This window comes from Orussus abietinus, unplaced genomic scaffold (assembly GCF_000612105.2).
Source record: "Orussus abietinus isolate OABI.00-Male unplaced genomic scaffold, Oabi_2.0 scaffold24, whole genome shotgun sequence".
NCBI classification, from domain to species: domain Eukaryota; kingdom Metazoa; phylum Arthropoda; class Insecta; order Hymenoptera; family Orussidae; genus Orussus; species Orussus abietinus.
In genome coordinates this window covers 601,890-627,733 of record NW_019394437.1, presented here as the reverse complement: position 1 = coordinate 627,733, position 25,844 = coordinate 601,890, and the positions used below count along the sequence as shown (strand labels likewise).

Genomic DNA, 25,844 nt, shown 5'->3' with positions numbered 1-25,844 from the left:
CCCTAAAAGAGGCGATACCTTTGTCGCTAACTTGTCTTTATTAAAACGATTTAACGATAACAAGAAAAAACGATAACAATTTGAACACTAAAGGTATGAAGGAACCATCCTCGCTCTTCCATCAAGTCCACTAACATACAAAAACGAGTGATCCGTTAATCTTCCCGATCTTGGTTGTCTTTTTAATCCGTGTCGACGACGGTCTTCGTTGGTAAGACTCTCCTAAACTTCCAACGATGGATCGTCCTCTCGTCCGGACGGCTTCCTCCCTCGAGTGCATTAGGACCGTTTAATAAATCCTTCCAACGTTCCGATCGAAGGTGGGCCGAGCCTCGAAGAGGAAAACTTGGTTATTTCGTCCATCGGCGTAGGAGAAACGCGGAAGTTCGGGATCATCGCGAGACACGCAACTCCTTTTCCGCTAGCCAAGGCTGGCATCGTCGAAGGAGTCGAAAAGTACTTTCGCGCTTAGTACTATCGCGTGCTATATTAACAATAATGATAACAATTATTATATCAATTATTTAAGTAGCAAATCCAGCTTAATTTCTCACGACCGAGCGCGTTCCACTCTTCGCCCTTGTAAACGCGCAAAGGGAAATTTGGCTGAACGTCGGGACGTTCCGTGGACGCCTTTCTTCCAATCGAGATATATGCGGATAACCGCATCGCGAAGCATTTAACGTTACGCCAAACCGCGAGTGGCTTAGTCCAGATTTTTTTCCTTTAGCAAAAGACGCGATCGATCGTTTCGGCGGGTTGGAAACCGCCGAGAAGAAACGCCACGGAACGCCCCTGTCTTGATCCAGACGCGACCCTAAAGATCATCGTATATGTACATCGAAAAGTTGGTTCGCGGCATCTCCCAAGGTACGACGGGCCTTCTTCGAAGGCCTCGCCTCTCCACCCGACCTCCGCGGAAGTCGCGCGTCGAAGCCTCGAGGGGTGGTGAGTCTAGTCACGACGGAAAAGCATCCTAGTCGACGGGTTATGTGAGTCGCGGCGACTATCTCGAGACCGGAGACGTCCCGTTTACGGGTCTACGATTTGGTGCTGTACCGGGGACGTTTCTGGGGCGAAGCCACGGGATGTCGGTAGGAGACGTGCTTCCTGAGAGCGTCGCGCGAACGCGAGACGTGCGAGCAAGCCGTGCAGCTGTACGAGCTGTTGCTGTGCGTCTCCATGTGGACACGCAGATTATACTGGTTGCTCAGCTGTTTGCCGCAGATCAAACAGGTGACGCTGGTTCTGTTACAGCTCGGGACGGTTCTCGCGACCGCGGTTCCTCCTAGGAAACCAAGTTGGCTCGAGGCGCCGTCCGCGTCGCCCCCGAGGGGTTGCGGCTTGGAACTCTCCAATCGGGCGCTCGACCGTTCCTCGGTTACCACCGGAAACCCCGGATCGTCCGGACCACCTCCGTCGTGACAACCTTTCTCGGCGTACCGCTGCGGCTGCTTGCCGCCGCTCGAACCGCTGCCGGAACCGCCGACCGCCGGCTTCCTCTCCCGCTGGTTCAGCTTAGCGTTTATCGAATAGTACGGCTTGGTTTTGACGCGGCAAGCGGCATCCTCTTCCTCCTCCTCGGGCTCGTTCGACGTCTCCTCTTCCGGGTTGTCGGTCAGCTGGACCGAGGAGACCGTGTCGACGGACTCCGTGACGCTCGTGCCGGTCTTCGCCTCCTTCTTTATGCTCATGTCCACTGTCTCTCTCGGCTCGGGCTGCGGCATCGAGGGGTGCAGGTAGAGCCCGTTGTCGTGTCTCAGATTCTTCTGCAATTTCGAATTATTCATATTCCGAAAATACAAACATGACCCGACGAGGCGACCGCGTCGTTGAAACGGAAAGTTACTCGATTGGTAGTGAAATTACAACGTGGGTTAAATCGTCTTCAGGAGCACCGACCCCGCGCTGCACGGGGCGGCGCTTTCAATTCCATACAGAAGACGTTTGACGAAACGCGAAAGAAATGTCATTTTAGATAATACCTGTCGATTCATTCTATTGGGGTAAGGTTCCATGGGATGCATCCACTTGCATTTAGTTGCAACACACACAACGATCTTGATCTCGTGGATATCGTTTGTTATTCATTATCGTTCCTTGCGATGCGCTCATCGCACGCATATTATACCCGGATTAATTCTTCGTGAAGGTACTTCTTGAGGAACGACAGTGAATGTGTTTAAGTGACCTGAACAAAACAACACGATCAAAGGGTAATATAGAGATTAGAGGAAAAGAGCAAGCGAGTGTGCCAGTGTCTTTTAATTTTTCCTTATGAATATTACGACCGCGATGTGGCTATGCGTAGAGTTGCACGAGTAGGAAGGAGAACGATGCCATTGTGCCGATCGGGAATCGTCGGATAAATGTAATGTTCTGGATTACAGGTAACAAAAGATTCACGTTTCGACGTAAAATCCTTATCCCATTGATTTGTAATTTCAAAATGCATAATCGAAAGGTTACTTATTAAATTGTATACAATCTATCAAAAGATATACGAGGAAGACCATGCTCTTGCATGCATCGAACTCGAGAGGAAATTTATCCGTACGCGCGTTTCGTCGGCAATTATATACGATCCTTTGATTTCTACTTCGATTAAAAAGAATTATATAGATTTTTAATAAAATTGTAACAATAGCTGGTATACTTGAAGAATTAGATTGTCGTTAATCGTACCGTTAAAATTCGATGGAACTAAGGAAATCAAAGAAGCAGGGATGCAGCATTAGTATGCAGATGCAATGGAAAATCGCAATCCAGGGTCGTGCAGATGGTGGAATATTGTTCCGGAAGGACATCGTTAAGAAATTATCCCACAAAAAAAATTAGACCGTTTTTGCATGAGTTAACACATAAGAAATTGTACACCAGGGAAAAATGTCACGTGCTGCATGCAACACGGACAGGGATAGCCATGTCGAATTAATTCCTTTCGTGCCGATATGCTTTACAAATGTAGCGATTTCATCTTTTCTTTCATGTATTTGCTACCTGGCATGAAAAATTCTTCATCTATACGGCACGATTAAATTGAATGACACCGACGACTTTTTTTCATTTTTTATTAAGGAAACTTACTATTAATGGAGCATCTTACCCCGGCAATATCGGCTAATCCTCGTACGTGAAGAGTATCGGCCATGGCTAGAAGAGCTGGTAATTGTTCCTGATAAATATTAACTTCGCCATTGTACATAAATGTCACCAATGCACACAAGTTTGCGTACTCCATGCCCGGAAGAATGATGACAGGGTGTTGTAAAGAATTTAAATCCTGAAATCCAGTAAATAGGTGTAAGGAATTAGGAAAAATAATAAAAATCTACCCTCTGCGCTTTCATGGAAGAGGTTCGCAACTGAGAATCTACGATACCTTAAACAACTCTTTGAAGTAGTAACTACAGGCTGAAAGTATAATTCGGTGTGCATGAATGTGCCTGCCTCCGGCACTTAGCGTAACATCCGTCAAGTACCCTCCATCGAGCAATTTAGGTAAGGAGCTTAAAAGCGTATTTTGAAAATTGTGCCACCTTAAGCAAAATTGTTGTCCCTCCATAACTCCTAGGAATGGAGAAACAGATTTTACCAGATTTAAACAGGCCCGTCGTGGCCGTGCGATAAAAAATCAAATAGACTATATTTCATGGATTTCATATTTATACATAAGGGTATAATACAATAAAGTTTGTACGTTTCCATTATCCGATCATTTAAATTTGATATTCCAAGTTGTAACAGAAGCGGTAATATGGAAGAACAAAGTAATTCGGCGGTACACAGAGTTATTCGCATTATCGGTATTTTGAGAGGAAGAGAAAAATAGACACACTTATTTATCTAACCGATATCTATTATCGTCCCGTAACAGTTGGAAGATAGAATAGACACTACACGTGATTTACCGAATTGACCGTCATTCGTTGTCCTACTTTTACAATATCATCTTTGGAGTAATCAATACAAAATAAATAAACAAACAAGAAAAATTAAATCGTACACGGCGAATGCTAGTGTTCAGAAATTTGTACACGAAAGAATGGTTCACGTTCCAAGCAAGATTTGGTCTTTATCGAGCCGAGGGAAGGAATATTTAACCGATTAAATTTTCCAAGGTGCTACGTTCCATAAGAAGAAAAAGAAAAATGTTCCCCCGCAACGAGAAAGGTGGTGTCGAAGAATCTTTTCTCACGTTAAAGGATCACTCGGGGAACGCAGTCGCCACTCGATGCTCCGAAAAGTGCAGCCAGTTATTCGTGAGCTCAGAGGGTGAAATAACTTTTAAAGAACCTTGATTTGTAAGGTTATGTGAGCCCGTGCAACGATGGATTGCCGAGGCGACACGTCGCGGGATGAAGCGCTTCGCAACTTTGGACCCGTGTTCGTGGCGGCCAGCGACGCATCGGCACCTCGAGAGAGAGACAATCCTATTTATTTAATCGGCTAGGTTCCAGCCAAATCTATTATTGTCCTCAAGTATGGCTGGAGGAAAGGATAGACACCGAGCATGTATCGCGCGTTTCTCGCAACCGATCGCTCGTCTCTTCGCAGGGCGTTGGATTCCGGAAAAGGATTCGCCAGGTTTACCATTTATGGTGTCGGGACTGAGATGGAATTTTCAAAGTCACACCTTGCATGCCTCGAACGTTTCTCGCGATGTCCGGAGACAATTATCTCTTTACAGGCCACTACACCACGAACTGCTGAGGCTGGTGAGTTGCGGGACGACACCTGACGACACCGATGCCCGAGGGCGGTCGCGAAGCGAACGCCTACGCGTGCAGACCGTCGGATAACAAGGAGAGCCTCCAACGCTGACGGTTTTTTAACGAGTCGAATTTTATCGAGTTTTCACATCTAATGATGGAATCGGTGGAATCGACATTTTCGGACGTCGCTCGTCCGAAGCCGAATCGTACCGAAAATTTATTTTAAAGAAATTCATCTTTACCGATTGGGAGCTTGCTCTCGCAATGTGAAGAGGGTTCGCCATGTCGCCACGGAGGCGTTACAAACAACGAGACTCGTGGGGTCCATCGTCAACGCCATGACGGTTGTTCAAGTTTTTCCGTGGTGCTACCGGTTTCCCGCCAACATGACACCGACACATCGCAGAATCGTATGTAACAGTTTTCGGCGCCAAAACGTACACGCTTGTTGCCTGGCACCGGGTCTCTTTTGTCGGCGAGTTTTATCGTCGTGTTTTACGGGAAAACGTGAGTAACCCTTCATTCTTTAAACGAACGCGCTCGCGAAGAACGGAGAATAGAATCGTTCGTGCTCAAAAGTCATGTGTGGCTGGAGTGTAAGTTAACCTGTACCTCTACACCTTTCAGGTCCTAGCTCCGGAAAGATGCTGAGTGTCGCAACGGCTACGGTTCACCGGAGTATGCGCCCGAAGACTCCGAGTCCTAATTCAAGCCCTTCTACTATCGGTAATTCAATTTATTCTCAACTTTACTAAATACAAGTTATCTGAATTAAATATGAATGTCTGAGGTTGGCAATTCACGTTTCATATATATATATATTTTTTTTAATCATTTGTAACATGTACACGCATGCGATATGATAGCAATTGTTATAACTTTTATAGCAACCGTCGGAAATGTACGCTCATGGAATTCGGATCATACGCCATCTTCGAAACGCAGGAAAACTCGACAAGGTCCTTGCAGTGCACGCAAGAAGATATTACCAAATCCTGTCGAGGAGGTATCGCATAATTTTGGCATTAATAATCCAGATATTACCGTCACTATTGTACCGCGAAAAGAATCGATAACTCATTGGCTTGATTCCGCACAACGTAAAAACAGCGAAACGGTCGATAAAGAGAAGCATAAGTCAGATGAGGGTGTACTGTTCACGGATTGTAACGAACTCACTATATTAAGCATTCCACGGAATTCAACTGGAAAAACGCAGGATTGTGCAGAATCAGGAAATGTGTCAAAACACGTAGCTGTTGTATCGCCAACGGGTATTAACGAGAATGAGAGTGGTTCCATTCCGTCAAAACCAAAAGTACCATTATCCATACATCAAAAGGATAGTAATGAAACGGAAACTAAAATCAATGGGATGCAAGACAAACCAAGTGGCTCCTTTTGGCAAACTTGGTTGGCTCAGAAGTCGGATAAATCAAAAGGGCCTGCAGTAATTACAGTTCCCATTGAGAATGGAGCAGATCAAGCTTTATATTCATGTGAAGCATTGGGAAATGATTTGTCTCCGGATCAACATAAATTGAGATCTTTTGAATGCATGAGTTCTAAGTTATTGAGAGCAACCGCGTATTTAAATACTGCCAAAGAACAATCGGATTGCTCAGAAATTAACGCCAAGAAACAGGAAGAGGGTGAGGGCTTTACTTCTACTCGGAATAAGAACGATATTCAAGATATCGCTTTAACGATCAGTGATCCGGCAGAGGATGATTCTGCAATTTTTTCAAATAGCGGAATCGTCGAGAACTGGGATGATGATAATATCGAAACATCTGTCTCAAATGTATCCCTTGATTTGTATAAATCAAAGGATTTACAAGCAAAGAGTAACTTGGAGACACCTTACTACATGACTGGATTTCCTAATCCACCTGGTGAAAATCGATGTTGGCTTAATGCCACTCTTCAGACACTGTTTGCCTTACCTTTCATGGAAAGTTTTCAAGATCGTAAATTTAATGACCTTTCCGAATTAACAAAGATGTTCTTGCGCATGCCCACCTTCTGGAAGAAAGGATCTTTGGAGAAGCAGAAGATGTATCAGACTATCAAGTGAGTATCTTGTTTATTATACTTTCTACAGCATCATAACTTGTTTATGATAATCTCGTCCTCTTCAATTTCAAGATCGTTCAAGAACGAACTCCTGGTACTGGATGAGTCGTATGCTTCCGATCGTCAGCAAGATGTTTCCGAGTTTCTCATGATATTTCTGAATCATGTCAAAGCGGAATATGACAAATTTCTCGAGACAGATTCTGTGGGTGAGAACACGGAGAATATTCCAGAAAATCAGCAGGACTCTCGTAGGCTACTAAAAGCAGCACAGACTCCTTCAAAGAGACAACCGCTGACAGATATTTCATTAACAGAACGGAGGTCTAATCAGAGTTCTGATGACCATTGTTCTAGTCCAACTACCAGAAGGCCCACGATTACTTACGGTGTCCAAGACCTCCTTAGCCCAAAAATCAATCGAATGTCTAATCCTGTAGATCCATCTTATAAAATTCACACTCCACCGCAGAATCACGTGGAATGTGAAAATGAGGCACCGATGCTGACTAATCCTATCGACGAGTACTTCTTATTGCATATGATGGAACATTATACTTGCAAAGGGTGCTCAAAATATCGTCAGAAAAAGGTAGACAACCTAATGCTTTATGTTGACGTCCCAGCATGTGATTTTTCAGTAGTGAGTCTGAATGCCGCGGTCAAGAAATGTCTCGCAACCGAAGAGAGGAGCTTAACTTGCAGCAACTGTAAGGATACTGTGCATAATATGAGAACCACGTTTCGAAGACCTCCCAGAATTCTTATGGTACAAGTCAATCGATACGGCATGGCTAGTGATGGTTCTTGTGCGAAGATCAGTACGACGGTTGAAATTTCTGAAACTCTGGAGCTTGAATCCAGTTTGATGTAAGTTTTACCTTCTGGCATCATTTGTCATAACTTACATTATAAAATTGTCTAAATTATTTGAATCATATACCATAGGAGTAATCCAAGTGAAGGACCTCAGACGTACGAGCCGACTTGTATAATATCTCACGTTGGTGGCACAATACATTGTGGCCACTATACTGCTTATGTCTACCGACATGAAAAGTGGTTACACTATAACGACATGAGCGTAACGACCATGACCAAAAGGGAAGTTTTGACGGATGCCAAGAACACTGCGTACCTTATATTTTTTGTTAACAGCACAATCATGAAGCATTCACAGGAGAATTCTAGGTCGTGAGCCTATAGTGCCCGAGTTAACAAAACGGAATCAGTCGCGCATTTTTTGGCGTTAATTTTAAGACAATGTATGTGTAAAATCGATCAAAGGATTAATGACACGAAATGAGTGTTACCATAGCGCGTCATTACGGGAGAAATGGAGCTTACCAAACACTGCCAATTGCTCGAAAATGTGCACATTTCATAATTTTAAAATAAGGGAAGCAAGGAACATAAAAGTGTACACAACTCGAAATTACCGCCATTGACACTATTCAATTGTGTAAGTAGCATAAACTCCTACATTTTTGTTTACTTTAATAGAAGTGGTCCACGAGCTTCTTAAGAAAAAAATTAACGTAATCTACAATGGCGTAATCTGGAGTTACAGAGAATATACGGTAATACCAAAAAGCAAATTCAGAAAGTGCATTTCAAAACTATTTCGAATTATGAGAAATCTGTGATTTCCAATTATAGTAGTACAGAGTGAAATTTGACATTAATTTTAATATTTAAAATTACTGTTCCTCTGGGGGAGTTTTTTTTTATTAAATAACATTCAGATCTTGCAATTCTTTTTGTGCTTTAAGAAGATCGTCTGCAACCGCAAACGATTTATCAGAAAGTACGTAGTAGAATATTTTTATTCTTACCTTAATGTCTGCATATATAATCGATAGCGGTAGTGGCATACCTTGGTCGATACATTTTGCGTATCGTTCAAAGTTGATGGATGAAAGTAATTGCTTCTGAATTGTGTTAAACCGACGCTTACCTTAACGAACGACAAAGATGGAGTTCGATTTAAGCTATGATGTTAATTATATTTGCCGTTATATGATATCCCAAAAAAGGCCGCTGTATCATAATTAAGAGAAGAAAGCAATGTCGAGATTTTTTAATCTGTACTGAGTGCTTCTTGAAATTGCCAAAAACACTTATTTGTCTTCCCACAAGACAAAACGTACACTTTATGTTCTCATTAAGTATGTACTGTTCCGTTAAGTCGATTTGTGGAGGATACCGAGTGCTTAGTCTTTAGTTTCTTCTTATTTAGCCTTAAGTTCGCCCAGTGAACGCTCGTAAATAAGGAATTGTAATTTTGAAACGGTCCGTCCTATTAGCTACAGGACGTTTCTTCTCCGAATCTGGATTGTTTCGTTTGCAATCTTACGAGTTGAATTTATGCGACGATGTACAATCTATCGTTTTTAGTCGTCGCCAAATGTAAATAATTCGTTCTCGAGCAATTAATGCCTTACTGAACCACAAAAATTGTATATAAGATATTAGTATTTTTTTCTATTAATAAGATGTATAAACAGGAAGGGTTATAAAATTATATTTTTCAACAGAACACAGCTTGTGTAGTTGGGAATTGATACTTTTTAATAATGAATAATGGTTTTCATCTTCCCGCCTTTTCTGCGTATAACACACTACAGAAAGCTAGTGATCTCGTTTTCTCATATAGCGAATACGTAATTCGGCGAATAAACCCACGTGAGATGAAAGTGCGAGAAGTGAGCACTCTCGTCAAAAATACGTAATAAACGCCCTGGTTCTAAATGGCAGAGGTCGGTTGTAAGGGACTGATCCCCATCTATTATACGTTTCGTAGACTCTATGGTCAAAGCTAGAATTGATGAATTCAGACATTTCTATGGGAATTAATAGCGACATAACTGGTTCTGAACTATAATTATCAGGCAGAAAGTGGTACTTTGTACTTAATTTTTTAATATCTAGAAATAATATCAAAGAAGTGTTCATCAGTTTTGGTTCAAATTAAATGATGACAGTCAGCAATCAAAATGAAGAACTTGATGCACCAACTGTTACCACAAATCCAAAAGATACACACATTAAATCCGAGTTTGACACGTTCGAGAAAACTTTTGAAATTGAAAAATGTGCTAAATGGATTTTGGATTGTCAACTGGGAAAGGTTAGTTGCTTAAGAATCAAACAAAGTAACCTAGCAACGTTTTACTTCTTTAGACTGTTTTCTCAAAGAACCGTTGAATATTTTTGTCATTTCTTGGGTAGGTTTGTTTACAATTCCCGGATTCTTTAATGCCAGACTCACCAGATGTGGCATCGAGACTAGAAAACCGGTTGAGTAAAAAAGTGTTCATTTTGGGTGATAACTCTTGCACTAATTGTTGCATCGACGAAGTGACAGCTCGGCATGTCAATGGCGATGGTATAATACATTTTGGACACGCTTGCCTTAGTCCTATGACTTCGCTACCCGCTTTCCACGTTTTACCACAGAGTGATATCGATACGAAAGCTTTCTGTGAAAAATTCACGGAATACTTTATAGACAAAACAAAAAAGATATTATTTTTTTATGATGTGGCATATGGTCACGCAATAGGTAGGTAATTTACCTTCTGTATATGATAAATATTGTACTGTTTAAAACAGGAATTGTACCTTATTTCACATTGATGATTTTATTTCAGAATTAATTTATAAAAATCTGAAATCCACATTCAAGAATCTGTCGGTCACCACATTAAATTGCACATCAAATGTTGACTTTGTGAATACCAAAACGAGTGCAAATACGCTACCATTGGGTAGAAATTGTATCTTAGAAAATGGTTATAAAATAGAGGATTACGATGCATTTTTCCTAGGACCGAACTGTAGAACTCTTAACGTACTGGGAACGAGCGTTCCGGTAAAGACATGGTATTATTGGGAGAACGATACGATTAATGAATTAATAGCTGTTAATACTCCATGGCTAAAGAGAAGAAGATATTTAGTAGAGAAATTAAAGGATGCTGGAATTGTAGGCATAGTGATTGCTACATTAGGTATCAAAGGTTATTTAGATGTGATTACAATCATTAAAAGTATATTGAAACAGATGAAGAAGAAGTCGTACATTATAAGCGTTGGTAAACCGAATCCTGCTAAACTTGCCAACTTTTCTGAGGTTAGTGTAATAATCAATTATAGCGTACTGCAAGAATCTTAGAGTAGATTTTAATTCTGCGAGTTCATGCATATGGTTCCGTTCTTCTAGGTAGATGCATTTGTGGTAATAACTTGTCCGGAGAATGACATTTTTACTTCAAGAGATTTTCATAAACCAATACTAATGCCTTACGAAGTGGATTTAGCATTCAACGCTGCAAGGACATTTTCTCAACGCTATTACATGGACTTCAGAGAAATACTACCTGGTGAGGCAAACTATGTGAGCTTTGAAGCGTCTTCCAACTCGGACGTTTCTCTAATCTCTGGTGGAATAAGAGATTTCAAAGAGAATCCTACAGAGACTCCCGAGATGAATGCACTGACAACGAGACTAGCAGGAATTGTGGCCATTAGTAACGACGGTGCAAATTATCTCCTTAACAGAAGTTGGCAAGGACTCGAACAAAGATTAGGTCAAGATAAGGCAAAACCCGCGGAAAAAGGGCGCAGCGGACTTCCTGCGAGTTACGAAAATGAGCCTATGCCCAGAAGAACGGAAGACTGATACATCACTTATCTTATAACCAAACGATTTGATCGAACCAAATGTGTAACAGTTGAATACTTGAAGAATGAAATAGTTAATTAACTTAATGTAGCATTTCATTTAGAAATGCATTACACATTCTAAATATCACTAGATGGGGGTAAGAATTTTTCTGGAACTTTATTTTCTTATTAAGGGAACGCATCGATCCTGAAGTTTACAGGTCATAGAAAAATATCAGTTTCTGGTTACATATTGTGATATAAAATCATTATTTGGTTATCGATGGAATGGGTACATAATTAATCTCGACCTTTGTACACTTATTACAACGTTAATCCAAAGCTTGCATTGGGCATACGTTATAACAACTTTGGCTGTTGTTTCAACGTAGAAATATCTAGTATCTTGCTAGGGCAGCTGGTTCTAGGAGTTTGAATGAGAGGTGGATATCCTTTAGCGACCGGTTGTTGGATCGCGTTATTGTTATTTCTCATCTTCTGGTTTAAAGGAATTTCTGCAATGTCATGATTACCACCTGAAAGAACGTGACTGTTGCTTGATAGATGTAAAAGCCATTCGTAATTCCATGCTCTATCGTTTAAACTCTCCAAGACTCTGGTACCAGTTATCTCATTAGATCAGACTTACCTTCGTTTTGAGCATTCATTTTTCCTGGAAGTAATTGATACCTCTCCAGGTATCGCATTGTAGCAAAGGACATATTGGTGCCCTGAACGTTGCTAAGCGTTAGATGTTTTAGAGTGCCGGCTCCTTGCTTTTGCATTGCGATTTCTGCCAACTGTTCGTCGCTTAGGTATTTTAGTTCCAAAGCTTTCATGTGCATACTAGAATTCGATTCGGCTATGGCGCTTGTACCCTGAGGCACGCTAGCACGATAGTCTAATCTTGGATAATAGGACGAATCGAAGGTCACTCTGAACAAAGAGAAAAAGAAATAATGTTAATATTCAGGGTACTCCCCCGTCCTTAAACTTTACAGCGAAATGCGTACCTTTTGGTTCCGTTGACGTCGCTAGCTTCCGGGTTCTCGGAGAAGCTTATTCCCAACTTTTTCAACTGTTCCATTGTTGCAGCTTTAACCGTATCGAGCAATGCTTTCCTCTCCGTGTCGTCTTTTTCGCTCTTATTGTGCTCAAGATTTTTACCTTCACCTTTTCCATGACGCACTTCGATCGGTGAATTTTGTAGGATTTGATTAACTTGGCCCAAGACATCGTTATAGAACGTCCAACCAATTTTTGGCGTTCGTTTCGTGTGTTCGCTATCTTCGTCGCTAGAATATTCCTGCATCTCCACATGAATACTAGGTTCTGGGCTTGGCGGAGGTCGTTCCTTAACTTCTAATTCTCCACCGCTTAAAACTAAACTTTCGTCCGCGTCCTTATTACCGTTCCGTTCCCGAGTATCGCCAGTTATCGCCTTAGTTCCCGTGGGACTATTTTTCCGCGCGTTAGGATTTTTTCTCGGGCATTCTATTGGTTTTCTACTACGGCTATCGACGTCATCGGGTGCACGCAAGCCCGTCAATTTGCCTCGAAACGTCGCATCGTTTTGGGTTGCTTTATAATTCCGTGTATCATCCAAAGAGCGTACGTCAGGCGGGGATAGGCCCGAGAAAGGCACTTGCCTTTGCGAAGCCTCTCTAAGAGTGTCTATATAATTTTCAGACTGTTTCTTAAAATATTGAAGTCTGTCCATTTCGCTCATCAAAATGGCGTGGTCGCTTCTTTTGCCATGGCCGCGAAACTCTGCCTCCTGAGAGCCTACGGTATTTGGCTGGTCCGAGTCCAAGTAGTCCGTTTTCTCTGGGGTCTCTTTTACCGATGGATTTGTATAAAAGTTACTGCTAGGCTGTTGGCTAGACAGGTGACTCTCGGAATCCTCGATGATATTTTCTAAGGGTGCTCTGGGCATACGCGAAAACGTGTTCTGACTTTTCCTCGGGAGCTCGTCGGGCTCCTGCGAATTTATTCCATTATTTCTGTAGAGTCGTTCGCACTCTGCCTGCCTGTGATGTCTCACTCTATCTTCGGGCTCCAAAGCGGGCTGATTGTTCTGGACGGTGAACTCAAAACTTGTCATCACACCTATCGATACCTGTTCCAAGATTGCACTTCGTGACTTGTCTTCCTGTAGCGGTGCGTTCATTTCGGACCAATCGTTACCGTACCTACCGGCATTGGAATTCGTCCCCGGATCTCCCGTCTTTGACATACTCTTAATTAAATTTGTTTCCATGGACTGATTTTGAGGGTGGGATGTCGTCGCGGTGCTGGCAGTATTGACCACATCGTAGGACCTCATGTGTACTTGAGCATTTTGCCGTGGAGATTCCATGGTACACGTACATTTTCCACACTTGCGCCATGCCGTTTCCTGAATTTTTAACAGTCGATCCACCTGTATCTGTAGGGTCTTGATTTGTTCATTTTGACTATTTACAAGCTGTAACAGGTTCTTTACGGTCTCGTCGTTCTGAGACTTCTGATCCGGGTATCCCGGGGAGTAAGGAAAAGGAAAAGGGTACGTTACGTCTTTGTTGAAGTACGGCGGGTAAGCCGAATATTTGGAAACGTTCCCAGGGTGATACTCCACATTAGGCAAGGGGTTTGAACTGTAATTGAAGCTGGGTGAATCCCTTTTATCCGCGGCACATGTTGGATAGTATGGCGAACGGTGCATGGCTGGACCGTGCGTACTATGCGATGGATTAGCATCAACGTTCGGGCTCCTGGGATAATCATTGGTGCATTCAGGATATACGTTATGGTCCGAATATTGGGGCACTGCTGCCTGTTTGGTATTACGGTATGGCCTGCAAGGTAAGTTTCTGCTCTGCGAATCTTTGATTTCTCTGTCTCGATGAGTTTCCAAATTTTGACGATTCGTAACCGATTCGTTAAGTGCAGCGTGTTCTTGGCTTCTCGATATTCCTTCGATATGTTTATACGTCGTAAATGGGGATTTTTTAGTTTCTTGAAAGTTCTCCTTTGCTCCCTCACGACTGGATTTAGTTTGTTGACAGACTAGCCCAGCCAAGCTAGGATCGCTCCTACTGAACTTTAAAGAATCAGTTGTTGCGATATATCCGGAATTAGCATTATAATCTTTTTCTTTCTTACTAGCGTGAGAAAATTCTTTCTTCCATGCGGCATATGATTCATATTTTTCCACCACAGTCGATCGTTGCACTTGACCGGTTCTTTTAGGAGAGGTAGGTCTGTCGAAAATCAACGAGACTTCTGGAACTGAAGGCACCGGGAAGGACTAGAATGGAATTAAAATTCGATCTTAGGATTAAAAAATCAATAGAACAAGTGATGTTGACATTGAAAGTAATCGTGACCTTTTAAACGATTAATCCTTACACTTAATTTAGAAGCAGGTCTTGGCGTTGCTCGTGGTTCACAATCATCTGGGATATCGTGCATAGGGTAATTCATTTTTGTAGCAGCAATCATTACAGGTTAGAATCAAAACATCCTGACATCCATTTACATAAATTCACTCAAATCGTATACGACCGTTGTCAAGCGTTTTACCACTTATCATTGAAAATACCTGTTTGTAGCTATTCCACTGTATAACAACGTCCAAACAATATATCGAATAACTGTCGATCATCCCGCGTCTATTTAAACTTAACCATATACTGCCATATACAAAGAAATCGAGAAAGACAGCGGAAAGTGCATCAATTATTTTGTATCGACCGAAAGGCTGCAGTGCCAGAGATGAGTTGGGAGATTGCTCATGGGCAGCAATTGATTCGTGCTGCCCTCGGTGGAAATAGTGGACGGCTTGTGCACTTGCACTTCAACTCAAAGATCCAACTCATCTCTGTAAATTACTTAACGGCGCAACTTCTCAGTTGGTAAAGAAGTAAATGACAGTGTAAATAGTCGTAGTGGCACGAAATCAAGTTGGAGCCAATGCGATTGAGTCATTCAATGTAATCGAATTGATATTAGGCGCTTCTAAAGTAGCGATCAATTTGCGTGACAGAAATCATACGTGGTGGGACGCATGTCGCGTCATGACGCTTCAGAGGAGACGGATCGCACAGAATTCGTAAAAAAATGTGCGTCGTGACTCAATGGATTTTCCTAAGTTTATTCCTATGTCTATTACAAGGTCTCACGTTCGTTGGCCCTGCTGAAATCGGACAGTTAACATTTTGCGGATCTTCTACATCCAACGATTCGCCTCGCAGGTGATTCACCCTGTTTGTTTTTCTACTCCATTTAAAAAAAAATGCTTAGGATGCTCTTCCCTCTAGAGTGCATCCAATTATCGATGCAATTGTAGCCAGACTTGTACTTGTTCTACATGTTCATCTGTTCTCTTGCAGTTTATTGTTTGTTAGTACTTTGGATGGAAAGGTTTCTGCATTGGATATTGCCCAAAATGGAGAATTGCAATGGAGTTTGGATTTTAATGACGGACCTATGCTTTCGTCTAACATCCATAACAGAGAAGTACGATAATATTATTGAAATTGGTATTTATTATTTTCATGCATTCCGAACAAATTGTAAATAAAATAACTGTTTATAGCTCAACAATAATGGACAATGGGTGAGACTGATACCTTCGTTGAACGGTGGACTCTACAAGTTCGATGGTGAAAACTTGGAATCTATTCCAGTATCGGCCGAGCAATTGCTCCACTCTTCATTTCGTTACTCGGATGACTTAGTTTTCTCTGGTGGAAAAGAAACAAGATCATACGGTACATTTCCTATAGACCATTATATGTACAATTCTGGTGTTGTGCTACATTTTGATTTTTTACTTATTCAAAATTAATATATTTGAAACGGTCAGCAACATAAGGGATTAACATTTTTGTTCCATGATAGGAGTGTCTAGTATAACAGGAAAGATCTTGTACGAGTGTAATATTAATGGTTGTGTTAATATAACCAAATCCGAAGGCTACGTAGATCAAGAAGTGCTTATTGTCCAACGGTTTCAACAGACCGTCCGAGCTGTGGAGCCACGTACCGGAATTGAAAGGTTAGTCGATTTAAACTAGATACTTCTAATCCAGTTTTCCCAGTTTTGCTGTAACTTAGGTAATGTACATTTTTATTTGGTCAAATAAGCGGCCGGTTTTTTTCTGTTCGATTACAGGTGGAATTTTAGCGTGGGTCAACATGACGTAACCCTTATTTCTAACATGAATTTTGACTGTCATGGTCAAGCTGGTGAAAAATCATCAAAAGCATATCCTAATATCGATATCCAAGTTATAGTCCCAGAAGGTCTAGTGTGGGTAGTCGATAAACGTAATCCGAGCGAAAAACTGTGGCAACGCAAGGTTAGTCCAATGATTATAATTATATCATACATCAGGGAGAAGTACCGACAAATCTCAGTCAAACTTTACAGCTTATGAAAGAAATTGCAAATAATATAAATACTCAAAGCTTAATTTGTTGGAATTGTGTAGTTTGACTCACCCATTGTATCGATATGGCGAGAGGACAGGACGGAAGTCCACAATAGCCACAGAATCCTGAAAGAAGTTAATTTATTTGACAATACCCAATGGTCCTGGGGATCTGCATATTCAAACAGTCCTGGAATTTACCTGGGCATGCACGATAAACAACTCTACATTCAGGAAAACTCGGCAATTTTCAAAGCGATAGAACATAATGCACCAAAAGTATTGAATTACAATAAGTTTCCTTGGCAGCCCCATCCTGCTATAAGTACGATTACCTTCCTCCCATGTTAAATGTTATGCCAAACCATGATGCTTAGACGTGCATTTATACATTAGATGGAAATAAAATGGTTTCCACATTTTCAGGCACTGCTTTAGCTACGACCGCCGACGATAGTAGCGACGACAGGGACAGCTCCTTTAAAATCACCGACGCTGAGAGCACCACTGCTCTCTCGGTATTATATAATTCCGATTATATCAACGGTACGTCTCTCTCGCTATCGGAGGATAAATGATGAAAAAACGATCGTTACTCTTTCATTTCTACGTTTCAATTTCCCACCAAGCTGTTTTTCGTTTACAGGGAATGGGTATTATCTGTACTCAAAAGAGCAATTACTGTTAAACAATACCGAGTACTGTAACAAAAGCAGTTCCACGAGACTTTTACTCGAATCAATGGAAAACTCTTCGATCGAAGATTACGTGAACGAAACCGACGATACTCCGGTGCAAGTGATCATCGTGTCATTGTGGTATTGGTGGTAAGTAAATCTGACTCGAGATAGATGTCAGTCGAATGAACGTTTCATTTCATTTCACATTCTTACCTTCAGGAAAGAAGTCGTGATAATCTCCATTACCACTGCGGTACTTCTGAATTTTATGTTAACGCAGAGACTGCTAAACGCCACAACGGCTGCGAGCGAGGCTGTAATACCGGTAAATATATAATATATTTCCATTCATAATTGAATCGCTTCGTCGGTTCCACGCCGTTGACGGGTACTTCAGCTAGATCTCGTTCTTACAGCCGTTGATAGTCGAAAGACACGTCCAGGCTGAAAAAGACGACCACAATTCACACGAGGACGGGAATCAATCAAATTTCAAGTCTCGCTACCTGACCGACTTCGAGCCTATCGATTGCCTGGGACGAGGAGGTTACGGGATCGTTTTCGAGGCGAGAAATAAAATAGACGACTGCAATTACGCCATTAAAAGAATAGCCATCTCCAATAGGTAAGCCGTCATATGATGCACCCAAACGGAGCCTAGCGTTTCTGATATCACCCTCGCCCTCCTAAACAGACTTATTCGATCCAATTGCGACCAGGTAATTTGCATTTTCTCCTTAGCCAAGACTCCAGAGAAAGAGTAATGAGAGAAGTCAAGGCCCTCGCCAAGCTGGATCACCACAACATCGTACGATACTTCAATGCCTGGTTGGAGTGTCCGCCGGCGGGGTGGCAAGAAGAGCACGACCGCTTGTGGTACGACCGCTACGTTCTGTCCGCCTCGGACTTTACTTCCGATTTGTCCCAGAGCGTGTCGAAACCGAACGCGTCGGTGTGCATCGACGTCCCGCCGAGCGATCATTCTTCGGTGGACAGTGCCCGCGATGCTCTCGAACTGAACCAGGCGGATCCGGACGAACGCGACGAACGCGACGAACACTCGTACGTCGTCTTCGGCGCGTCGAGGAGCAACGGATCCGCGGAGAGCGGTCTCTCCGGGGACCCGAATTTCATTCGCTACGACGACGCCAGTAGCAGCGTGGATACAACGGACGTGTCCATGTCGAGCGAGAGCAGTGGACAGGAAAGAGTATTTCCAAGAGGGAACGAGGAAGAACGTTCCGAGTCGGTCGTCTTCTGCGCCGAAACGAGCGGAAGGTCCGTCGCGAAGGAGAAGACGAGCAACGGAAGAGACCCGTCTTTCGGTTTACTGAATCGAAAAAATAAACTCATCGGTCGCAAGTCGACGAAGATGTTCCTGTATATACAAATGCAACTGTGTCAAAGACTGAGCCTTCGAGAGTGGCTGAAGCAACGGTCCTCCTCGAGGGACCCTCATCGGGTGGTGAATATCTTTCAGCAGATCGTCGACGCAGTCGAGTACGTTCATCTCCAGGGTCTCATTCACCGGGATTTGAAGGTAACGATGGACCTTTGGTAGACGACGATACGCGTGTCGATACGTTTAGGGCGGCAACGGCAACGTACTCTGATTTCAGCCCTCGAACATATTTTTCGCATACGACGAGAAGATAAAAATTGGGGACTTCGGGTTGGTCACGGCGATGACCGAAGGGTACGAAGAGGCGAACGGCGTCGACCAGCATTCCTCGCTTACTTCAAGGAACGGAATGCACACCGCGCGAGTCGGCACTCACTTGTACATGTCACCGGAACAGAAAAACGGCCAAGTGTACAATTACAAGGTGGACATTTACTCCCTCGGGATAATACTATTCGAGCTGCTGATACCCTTCTTAACCGACATGGAAAGGATCGTCTCGTTGACGAACCTGAGGAAGTCGATCTATCCCAAGGACTTCGCCCTCCAGCATCCGGCCGAGGTGAGTCTTCGCAAGGGCGCGTATCGGCCGCAATTTCTAATTCTTCTACCTCGTAGTACAACTTGCTGAGGATGATGCTGGACGAGAATCCGTGCATGAGGCCGACGACCTTAGGAATAAAGGCACGACCTCCTTTGTGCAACACCGGCGTCACCGGCGGTCTCGGCACCGTCGACGGCAGCAGGTGGCACTTTGAGTTGCCGCAAACAACCAGGCATCCCTCCGTAACGAGTAGCAGCAGCAGCAGCGAGTCCTGGGAGAACGTTAACTGAAAGGAAACGGAACTACGTGAGCCGCCGTACATCGCGAACGAGAGCAGCAAAGATACCCGTTAACGCGGTCTCATTTTGATTTTTCAACCGACGGAAAATCAACCATCGGTCCAAACGCTTCTTCCTGGGGTTGGATGGTTGACTGTCGAGTCGGTAACGGGTTCCGCTATATCTTTAGTCCACATTTTTTTTTTTTTAACATTCCTGAAAATACCGACACAAGCAACGATCGGATCTCTGCGGTGTCACGTTTCGTCGCAACGTGAACGCAAAGTACTTTGGATTGAAAGTTATACTGGATCGGAATCCCGGTCCTGTGAAAATGCGCTTGGCTGTGCCAATTATCTTTCAAGGGTACGTCTTCTAATTCTGTAGAAGGCGGCGATTAGGGCGAATGTCTATTTTAAATATTTCCCACGGTGCAGGCTAAGGATACGTGGGGTTAACTTAACGTTTTAGGAAACGTAGTTGTAAGATAACGTACAAATGTAAGTGCAATCAAATTAGGACATACGGTGGGAAGCATTTGATCGATTCTATCGTGGTTATCGGTATCGAATAGGCGTTTGCCTCCACGAGTACGTTCCGTATAAAACGATTTAAATTTTTCACTAAAACCTTTCAACGGGCATTGGGTCGCTAAAATCCGTGAATCGATAAATTAACGCGAGCAACTTTAACTCGTTAATCCTTTTTTCCTCCTTCGTCGATAAGTAGTTATCAATATATTTATTTAAACCCGATCACCTCCAGTTTTCAATTTCTTAAATGAAAGGTGTAATAATTAAGGACTAAGCGACGGACCCTATTTCGCAGATTCGAGAAGAACGAGACAGAGGTCTATTGCTCCAAATTTATTATGATACATATAAAAAAGTTATCTCAAACAAAATAAATATCCTCGAGTAACGTGGACAGAGCCTTTCTTCTCTTACTAGCGATATTGGCCACGTTGTGATATTCGTAATTGGCGTTATTTACTTCCCTGTTGAAAAAAGCTCTACATAATACGGAAGTGGACTTCTGTCCCACGCAAAAGAAGGGAATCGAGAGGGCTTGCATCCTCTCGTAGTACCACTTACAATTATGTCAGAATTCTTTCTAACGGTGCTGCTCGACTGGCTGTTCCTGGTTAATACTTTTAGATTTTAGAATTCGCTCTTAGTTTACTCCTGCTCCATAGGAATGTACCGGGAACGACTTCGTTCTATTTTATTTCGACGGACATTAGGAAACCCCTTTCGGTCGGAACGCCGAGAACGGTCATTGCTAGTAAGAACGATTAACATTAGACCGTAATTCATAGTTAGGCCGACGAGGCATAAATATCGAGGCCCGCGGAACGGAAACGCAATTCGCAGCTTGGAAAGATACAAATCTAACGCCGATAAATTCGTAAGATATTGCACGTTCTTTAAGCATTTCGAAAAAAGATAAAGAAAAAAAAAAACAAAAAAAGATTCCCACTCCGAGCACGAAACGTCCACGTTTCAAGGCGCGCCAGCTTTCCCGAAAGTAAAGTGCCCCTTGTTCCGTTGACGTACTTCGTTCTCGTAGTTCGGAGGCCTTTTACGTGGCGACGAGACGACGACAAAATGCGGCATCTCTAAAGTACGTATTTGCCGTATAAGTAAATACTTTAGTTCATACCGAATACTACTCCTATGCCGGATGACGCGATCGGATCGCATCGGTTCGGTCTTCTCGAGGGAGTCCTCGACGTTTCTCCTTCTCGATCGAACCGATTGCTCTCCAACGTCTTCCGGCTCGCGACGAGTTTACCCAAGGCGAGCAAGCCTCGCGTTTTAGACGAAACAAGAAGGGGCAAAGTACGCGAGATCGCGCCTACATTTTCGTTTCCCGTTCGACGTCGTAGCGAATTCATTTTGATTATGTACACGATTATCGCAGGAATACATCAATCGATCCGTTGCGACGCAACAAAGAATCAAGGAATGGTCGACACCGTAAAAACGTACGAACTTCGAACGAGAGGGCTACACCTTGCCCTTCGAGGAGGCGGTCGATCCCACCACGTACGCGACCACGGTCGCGTGGTCCAGTTTGCCCGGGACCATCGACATTTTCTCCAGCATCTTCTTCCGACGCCTCCTCTGCTCCAATACTGGCAGCTGCACGATGTCGCCGTCCTCGTACCGCCAGTAGTACAAGTCGGTGTCCTCCAAAATCCGCCGCTTCGCGGCAGTGATCCGCACCTGGAATCGGCAAAGGAGTTCAGGTGGATCTCTTCTCCTCGCTTTCGAGGACCGCGAGGCTCACCGCAAAGTCCAGCAGCAGCTCGCAGAGCTTCTTCGCGCTGTCGCAGGGAGGACCCTCGCCGGAGACTCCTCGTCGTAGGAGGTCCTCCATGCGCAGGAGAGTCAGCTCGTGCCTCTGATAGGCCTCGACGACGGGCAACTCGGTGCATCCGGTGCTCCCCCCGCAGCCGCTCGAGTTGGAGCGGCGCAAACTCTCGGCAGCTTTGCGGGTCTTGGTTCTGCTCTGGGACCCGGCGGAGACGTCACTCGCATCGCCGGCAGGTAGCACCGCGAATTTTCCCACCACCGGGTCGAAGTTGTCGGAGATCCCGTCGGTGGTGAGAAAGACGACGTCGCCCTCCTCGACTTCCGTCATGGCGAGGGTCAGATTGTTCAGCTCGGGATTGCATCCGTCCACCGGGCCCAGGGCGCCGAGCGCGTCGCGCATGTCCCGCATGCAGTGGATGTCGTGGGATCCCCGGGTAATCTCCCTTACTCCGGTTTTCCTGAAACCGCCAAGAGCGGAGGGTTGGCATCGGAAGAGTCTGGAAAGCCTCTCGGGGCTCTGGACTCACCTCGAGTAGACGTAGGCGAGGCTGTCGCCCACGTTGCAGGTGCACGCGACGTATCTGTCCGGGGAGGAGTCGGCCAGGGGAAGGACAGCGCAGACGGTCAGGGTGGTTAGCATGCCCTGCTCCTGAAGGATCAGCGAGTGGGCCGCATGGAAGGACCGAAGGAGCGCCACGAAGACGTCCCGCGTGGTCGTGGCGCCGTTGCCGGGGGCTGCCGAGAACAGGGCCTTGTTCAGGTACTCCAAGCTACCGTGGACGGCCGACCGCGCCGCGATGCTCGCCTTTGGACCTGACGTTGCACCAAAAGTTCCGATCGATTTCGTCTCGTTGGGCTTCTCGTGGCTCTTCGGCTTGCTTACCCCAATTGACTCCGTCCGCTACAGCGAGAATTCCGGCGTCGGCCCTCGCCGCGACGCCGAAGCAGTCGGCTATCGGCTCGCCGTTGATCGCATTCGTCGTGGGGTTCTTCTCGTAGAGCGTCGTCGAGATGCCGTAGGCCATGTCGTGAGGGTCGAACCAATTTGATATTCCGGCTACGTCTCCCGCGGAAGGCATACCTGAGGCAAACGAACGATCTCACGTTATTCCCGTGAATCTCCGATAAATCACTTATGAGAACGTCGACGAGCGAAACGTCGTCCTCGTGCCGGAGCTGGATCGAACGAGCTTCTCCTACGGGTGCAGCGTTTTAAAAATCGACTCTTTTTGCTATTCTTCTCGTCGAGAGCGCGTCGTTACCGTCTTACATTTTTTTTTTTTTTCAACGTTTTACCATGCGTGAACGGTTTCGTTACTTTTAATCGAAGCCTCGCGTCCATCGATTTCCGACGACGGTGCATGAGAATCGTGCAAACTTCATTCAAATCAACCAGAAAATGTAAAACGTGTACGCGTACGATGCGACAATTAGCCATGCGAATGATGCAGCGTTTGCCGTTACGTCTAAAAAAATCTACTACGCGAGCGTTCTATAAAGCATCCTGACGGATTGCCAATTTTTGCGAGTCCTCTGGCATTCTTTCCCTCGTCTCGAAGAAAGCAACGCGGGAGCAACGAGAGGGAGAAATAGAGATAGAGGGAAATTGAGATTACGTAGCACATGCTCGGAACGAGTTAAGCACCTTTGGCGGTCTTTTGAAAGGGAGCAGGAGCGCTTTTCGACTTTCGCAGTGGATTCATTTCGGAAGCGAATTCAGAAGGTGGCGGAATAATGTCGTTCCCGAAATCTCCCTGGTCGTTCGATCCGGGGGAACTGCTGGAAGGGTTCTCCAGAGATTTTTCGAATTTGTTCTCACTGGAGCTGTCATCGTAAATAATGTTCAGCAGATTTAACTCCATCGGTTCCTCGTTCTCCAAATGATTTGCGCCAAAAGGCCAATCGATTCTAGGGCTTGCATCGAACTGGACGTTCTTCGATTTACGCTCGACTTTGACGTCGATCTCGGAATTTTCGTTCGAGTTCTCAGGACTCGCCGACGAAAGGTTGCAATTTCTTTGATCGTTGTGACGATTTGAACGATCCGTGCCGTGTTGGTTACTATCGAATCCAAAATCGCCCGTCAGGTTCTCCTGGGAATACTTGGAGTCGGGCTCATACAGTTTTCCCGCTGCTCGGATCTTGACGGCACTGTTGTCGATGGGATATAATAAAGAATCGTTCGATCGTACCACCAGCCAACGATCGTGAGCCGCAGAAAATATACAATCCAGCGAGGTTTTAACTGTGTTTCACGTTCAATAGACATATCAAAAGACGTAAAGATTAGTCTTTTTTATATCTCGACACGTGGGTTGACGTATTCACACAAAACATGGGAGTACACGATGTCTTTTTTATAACGAAGGCAAAAACTGCACGGAAACTTTTAAATGTTTCAAATAAACAAACGCTTCCTTTCTCAATGGATTTATGACAGACTGACGGAAAAGCCCTGCTTTGGAGCGAACCATCAACCTGTATCGACGTCGATGATATCCTGACATTTCTTCTATATAACAAAAATGTTTTACTTACCAGCTTTGTGATGGTCGTTAGATTCGAGTATATCGATATAATCCACATCCGGATCGCTAATACTCAAATGCCTCTGTCTGAGATTGACCGTAGTAAGACCACGGCCAGGGCCTGTAAACGCCGCGAATACTTCGTCGTCTTCGTCGAGACTTCTCACAGGTTTGGACGGCAATTCTTCAGGATTTCTTCCATGCAAGATTACCGGACCGTCGATTTTAGTTTCCGACCTATTTGACGACGATTCGTTAATAGAGCTTAATACCGAAGCAAGAACGATGAGAACTCGCTTTAACGTTGGGTATCGACTTACCCATTGAGGTAATGAGTGATAAAGCAATTGCCTAGAAAATCTGGTGGTGGAGACTTTGGACATGGGGTCGAAGGTTCCCCCTGTCCAATGTTCTCCACCGCGGCAGCCAAATTGCTGATGGATAGCTGCCGCATAAAACCCACGACCCGTTTGCGTAAACTGGGCATTCTCTAGAGCGATTTCTACCTTTTACAGGAAATCTGAAACTTGACATCCCAAGACGTGTGGTCTAATCCAGTTTCAGTAAATGTTGAAACTCTCTATTAACATAAAATATTAAATTGCTTCATTCGTCGTAAAGCTTTACCTATCAATCGTGGAATTTCAGGATTATGCACGTAACACAAAAATAATTATAACGAACTCCGCGGCCTATGAACTAATTTATTGGATATTTCGGAGCGCCAGTAGAATCGAAGTACGGTTAGTAACCCAAGATGCTTACGTGTTCCGACATCATAATTCGAGGCGACTTAATACTCTCTTCTTGGCAGTACTTGAAGTCAAAACGTAACAGGAGGTACAGATAACGTTGCAGCCATGATAATCAAATCACCGACCCAGAATCAACACCTCCCTCGCTCTCGTACTATACCTAGTACTATACATGAAACTATACATATACGACCAAGAGACGAGGGTGAGAACCTGGTGTACCTACGGTGACAAAGATTGCTCAACAGAACGCTTTTTTCCATCTACAAAACGATGCATCTTGTTCTACTAAACTGGCGCTCGCATTGCGGTTACAATTGGACATAATTACTCCATTTTCTTCTTGAAAACTAACAATCGGTAAAGAAAATTATGTACATACATACTTACTCCCTCGAAGCAATCGCTACCATAGATGAGTTGGAAGATTGCCAATCTGCTGCCCATTCGAGTCTCTAACTCG

General features: G+C 44.1%; 6 protein-coding genes across 12 annotated transcripts; 3 read left to right on the top strand and 3 right to left on the bottom strand.

The window, feature by feature from the left end:
• Positions 1–19: 19 nt before the first annotated feature.
• LOC105701674 (protein bric-a-brac 2) lies at positions 20–4,754 on the bottom strand. Of its 5 annotated transcripts, none has more exons than XM_012428608.1 (5): positions 4,637–4,738; positions 4,199–4,415; positions 3,383–3,570; positions 3,107–3,283; positions 1,041–1,769 (listed from the first exon to the last, which is right to left on the bottom strand). In XM_012428608.1, exons 3-5 carry the CDS (start codon positions 3,563–3,565, stop codon positions 1,041–1,043), a joined length of 1,089 nt encoding a protein of 362 aa, XP_012284031.1. In that variant the 5' UTR covers positions 3,566–3,570; positions 4,199–4,415; positions 4,637–4,738. The 5 variants fall into 5 exon arrangements, with proteins under 5 accessions (XP_012284029.1, XP_012284031.1, XP_012284032.1 ...); XM_012428609.2 differs by having other exon boundaries at positions 4,594–4,723; XM_012428606.1 differs by lacking the exon at positions 4,199–4,415 and having other exon boundaries at positions 20–1,769; positions 4,637–4,754.
• Positions 4,755–5,131: 377 nt separating this feature from the next.
• Positions 5,132–9,330, top strand: LOC105701666. The gene is made up of 5 exons (XM_012428592.1): positions 5,132–5,222; positions 5,343–5,441; positions 5,603–6,788; positions 6,864–7,661; positions 7,740–9,330. Exons 2-5 carry the CDS (start codon positions 5,360–5,362, stop codon positions 7,987–7,989), a joined length of 2,316 nt encoding a protein of 771 aa, XP_012284015.1. The 5' UTR covers positions 5,132–5,222; positions 5,343–5,359; the 3' UTR covers positions 7,990–9,330.
• Positions 9,331–9,615: 285 nt separating this feature from the next.
• On the top strand, positions 9,616–11,741 carry LOC105701671 (2-(3-amino-3-carboxypropyl)histidine synthase subunit 2). Its single transcript, XM_012428602.1, has 4 exons — positions 9,616–9,921; positions 10,023–10,356; positions 10,445–10,926; positions 11,017–11,741. The coding sequence occupies exons 1-4, from the start codon at positions 9,766–9,768 to the stop codon at positions 11,473–11,475; spliced, it is 1,431 nt and encodes a 476-aa protein (XP_012284025.1). The 5' UTR covers positions 9,616–9,765; the 3' UTR covers positions 11,476–11,741.
• LOC105701664 lies at positions 11,711–15,126 on the bottom strand. Of its 2 annotated transcripts, XM_012428587.1 has the most exons (5): positions 14,850–15,126; positions 14,604–14,748; positions 12,473–14,541; positions 12,109–12,395; positions 11,711–11,995 (listed from the first exon to the last, which is right to left on the bottom strand). In XM_012428587.1, exons 2-5 carry the CDS (start codon positions 14,643–14,645, stop codon positions 11,820–11,822), a joined length of 2,574 nt encoding a protein of 857 aa, XP_012284010.1. In that variant the 5' UTR covers positions 14,646–14,748; positions 14,850–15,126; the 3' UTR covers positions 11,711–11,819. The 2 variants fall into 2 exon arrangements, with proteins under 2 accessions (XP_012284010.1, XP_012284009.1); XM_012428586.1 differs by having other exon boundaries at positions 12,473–14,748.
• A 272-nt stretch (positions 15,127–15,398) lies between these two features.
• On the top strand, positions 15,399–20,707 carry LOC105701663 (eukaryotic translation initiation factor 2-alpha kinase). Its single transcript, XM_012428585.1, has 13 exons — positions 15,399–15,694; positions 15,833–15,959; positions 16,039–16,213; positions 16,344–16,500; positions 16,618–16,804; positions 16,937–17,201; positions 17,303–17,422; positions 17,523–17,703; positions 17,776–17,881; positions 17,973–18,181; positions 18,298–19,096; positions 19,176–19,520; positions 19,577–20,707. The coding sequence occupies exons 1-13, from the start codon at positions 15,561–15,563 to the stop codon at positions 19,790–19,792; spliced, it is 3,021 nt and encodes a 1,006-aa protein (XP_012284008.1). The 5' UTR covers positions 15,399–15,560; the 3' UTR covers positions 19,793–20,707.
• Positions 20,634–25,822, bottom strand: LOC105701667 (PP2C-like domain-containing protein CG9801). 2 transcript variants are annotated; one of them, XM_012428593.1, is made up of 9 exons: positions 25,764–25,822; positions 25,392–25,603; positions 24,947–25,206; positions 24,637–24,863; positions 23,744–24,343; positions 22,982–23,179; positions 22,626–22,911; positions 22,073–22,556; positions 20,634–22,008 (listed from the first exon to the last, which is right to left on the bottom strand). In XM_012428593.1, the coding sequence occupies exons 3-9, from the start codon at positions 25,111–25,113 to the stop codon at positions 21,790–21,792; spliced, it is 2,181 nt and encodes a 726-aa protein (XP_012284016.1). In that variant the 5' UTR covers positions 25,114–25,206; positions 25,392–25,603; positions 25,764–25,822; the 3' UTR covers positions 20,634–21,789. The 2 variants fall into 2 exon arrangements, with proteins under 2 accessions (XP_012284016.1, XP_012284017.1); XM_012428594.1 differs by lacking the exon at positions 23,744–24,343.
• Between the last annotated feature and the right edge of the window lie 22 nt (positions 25,823–25,844).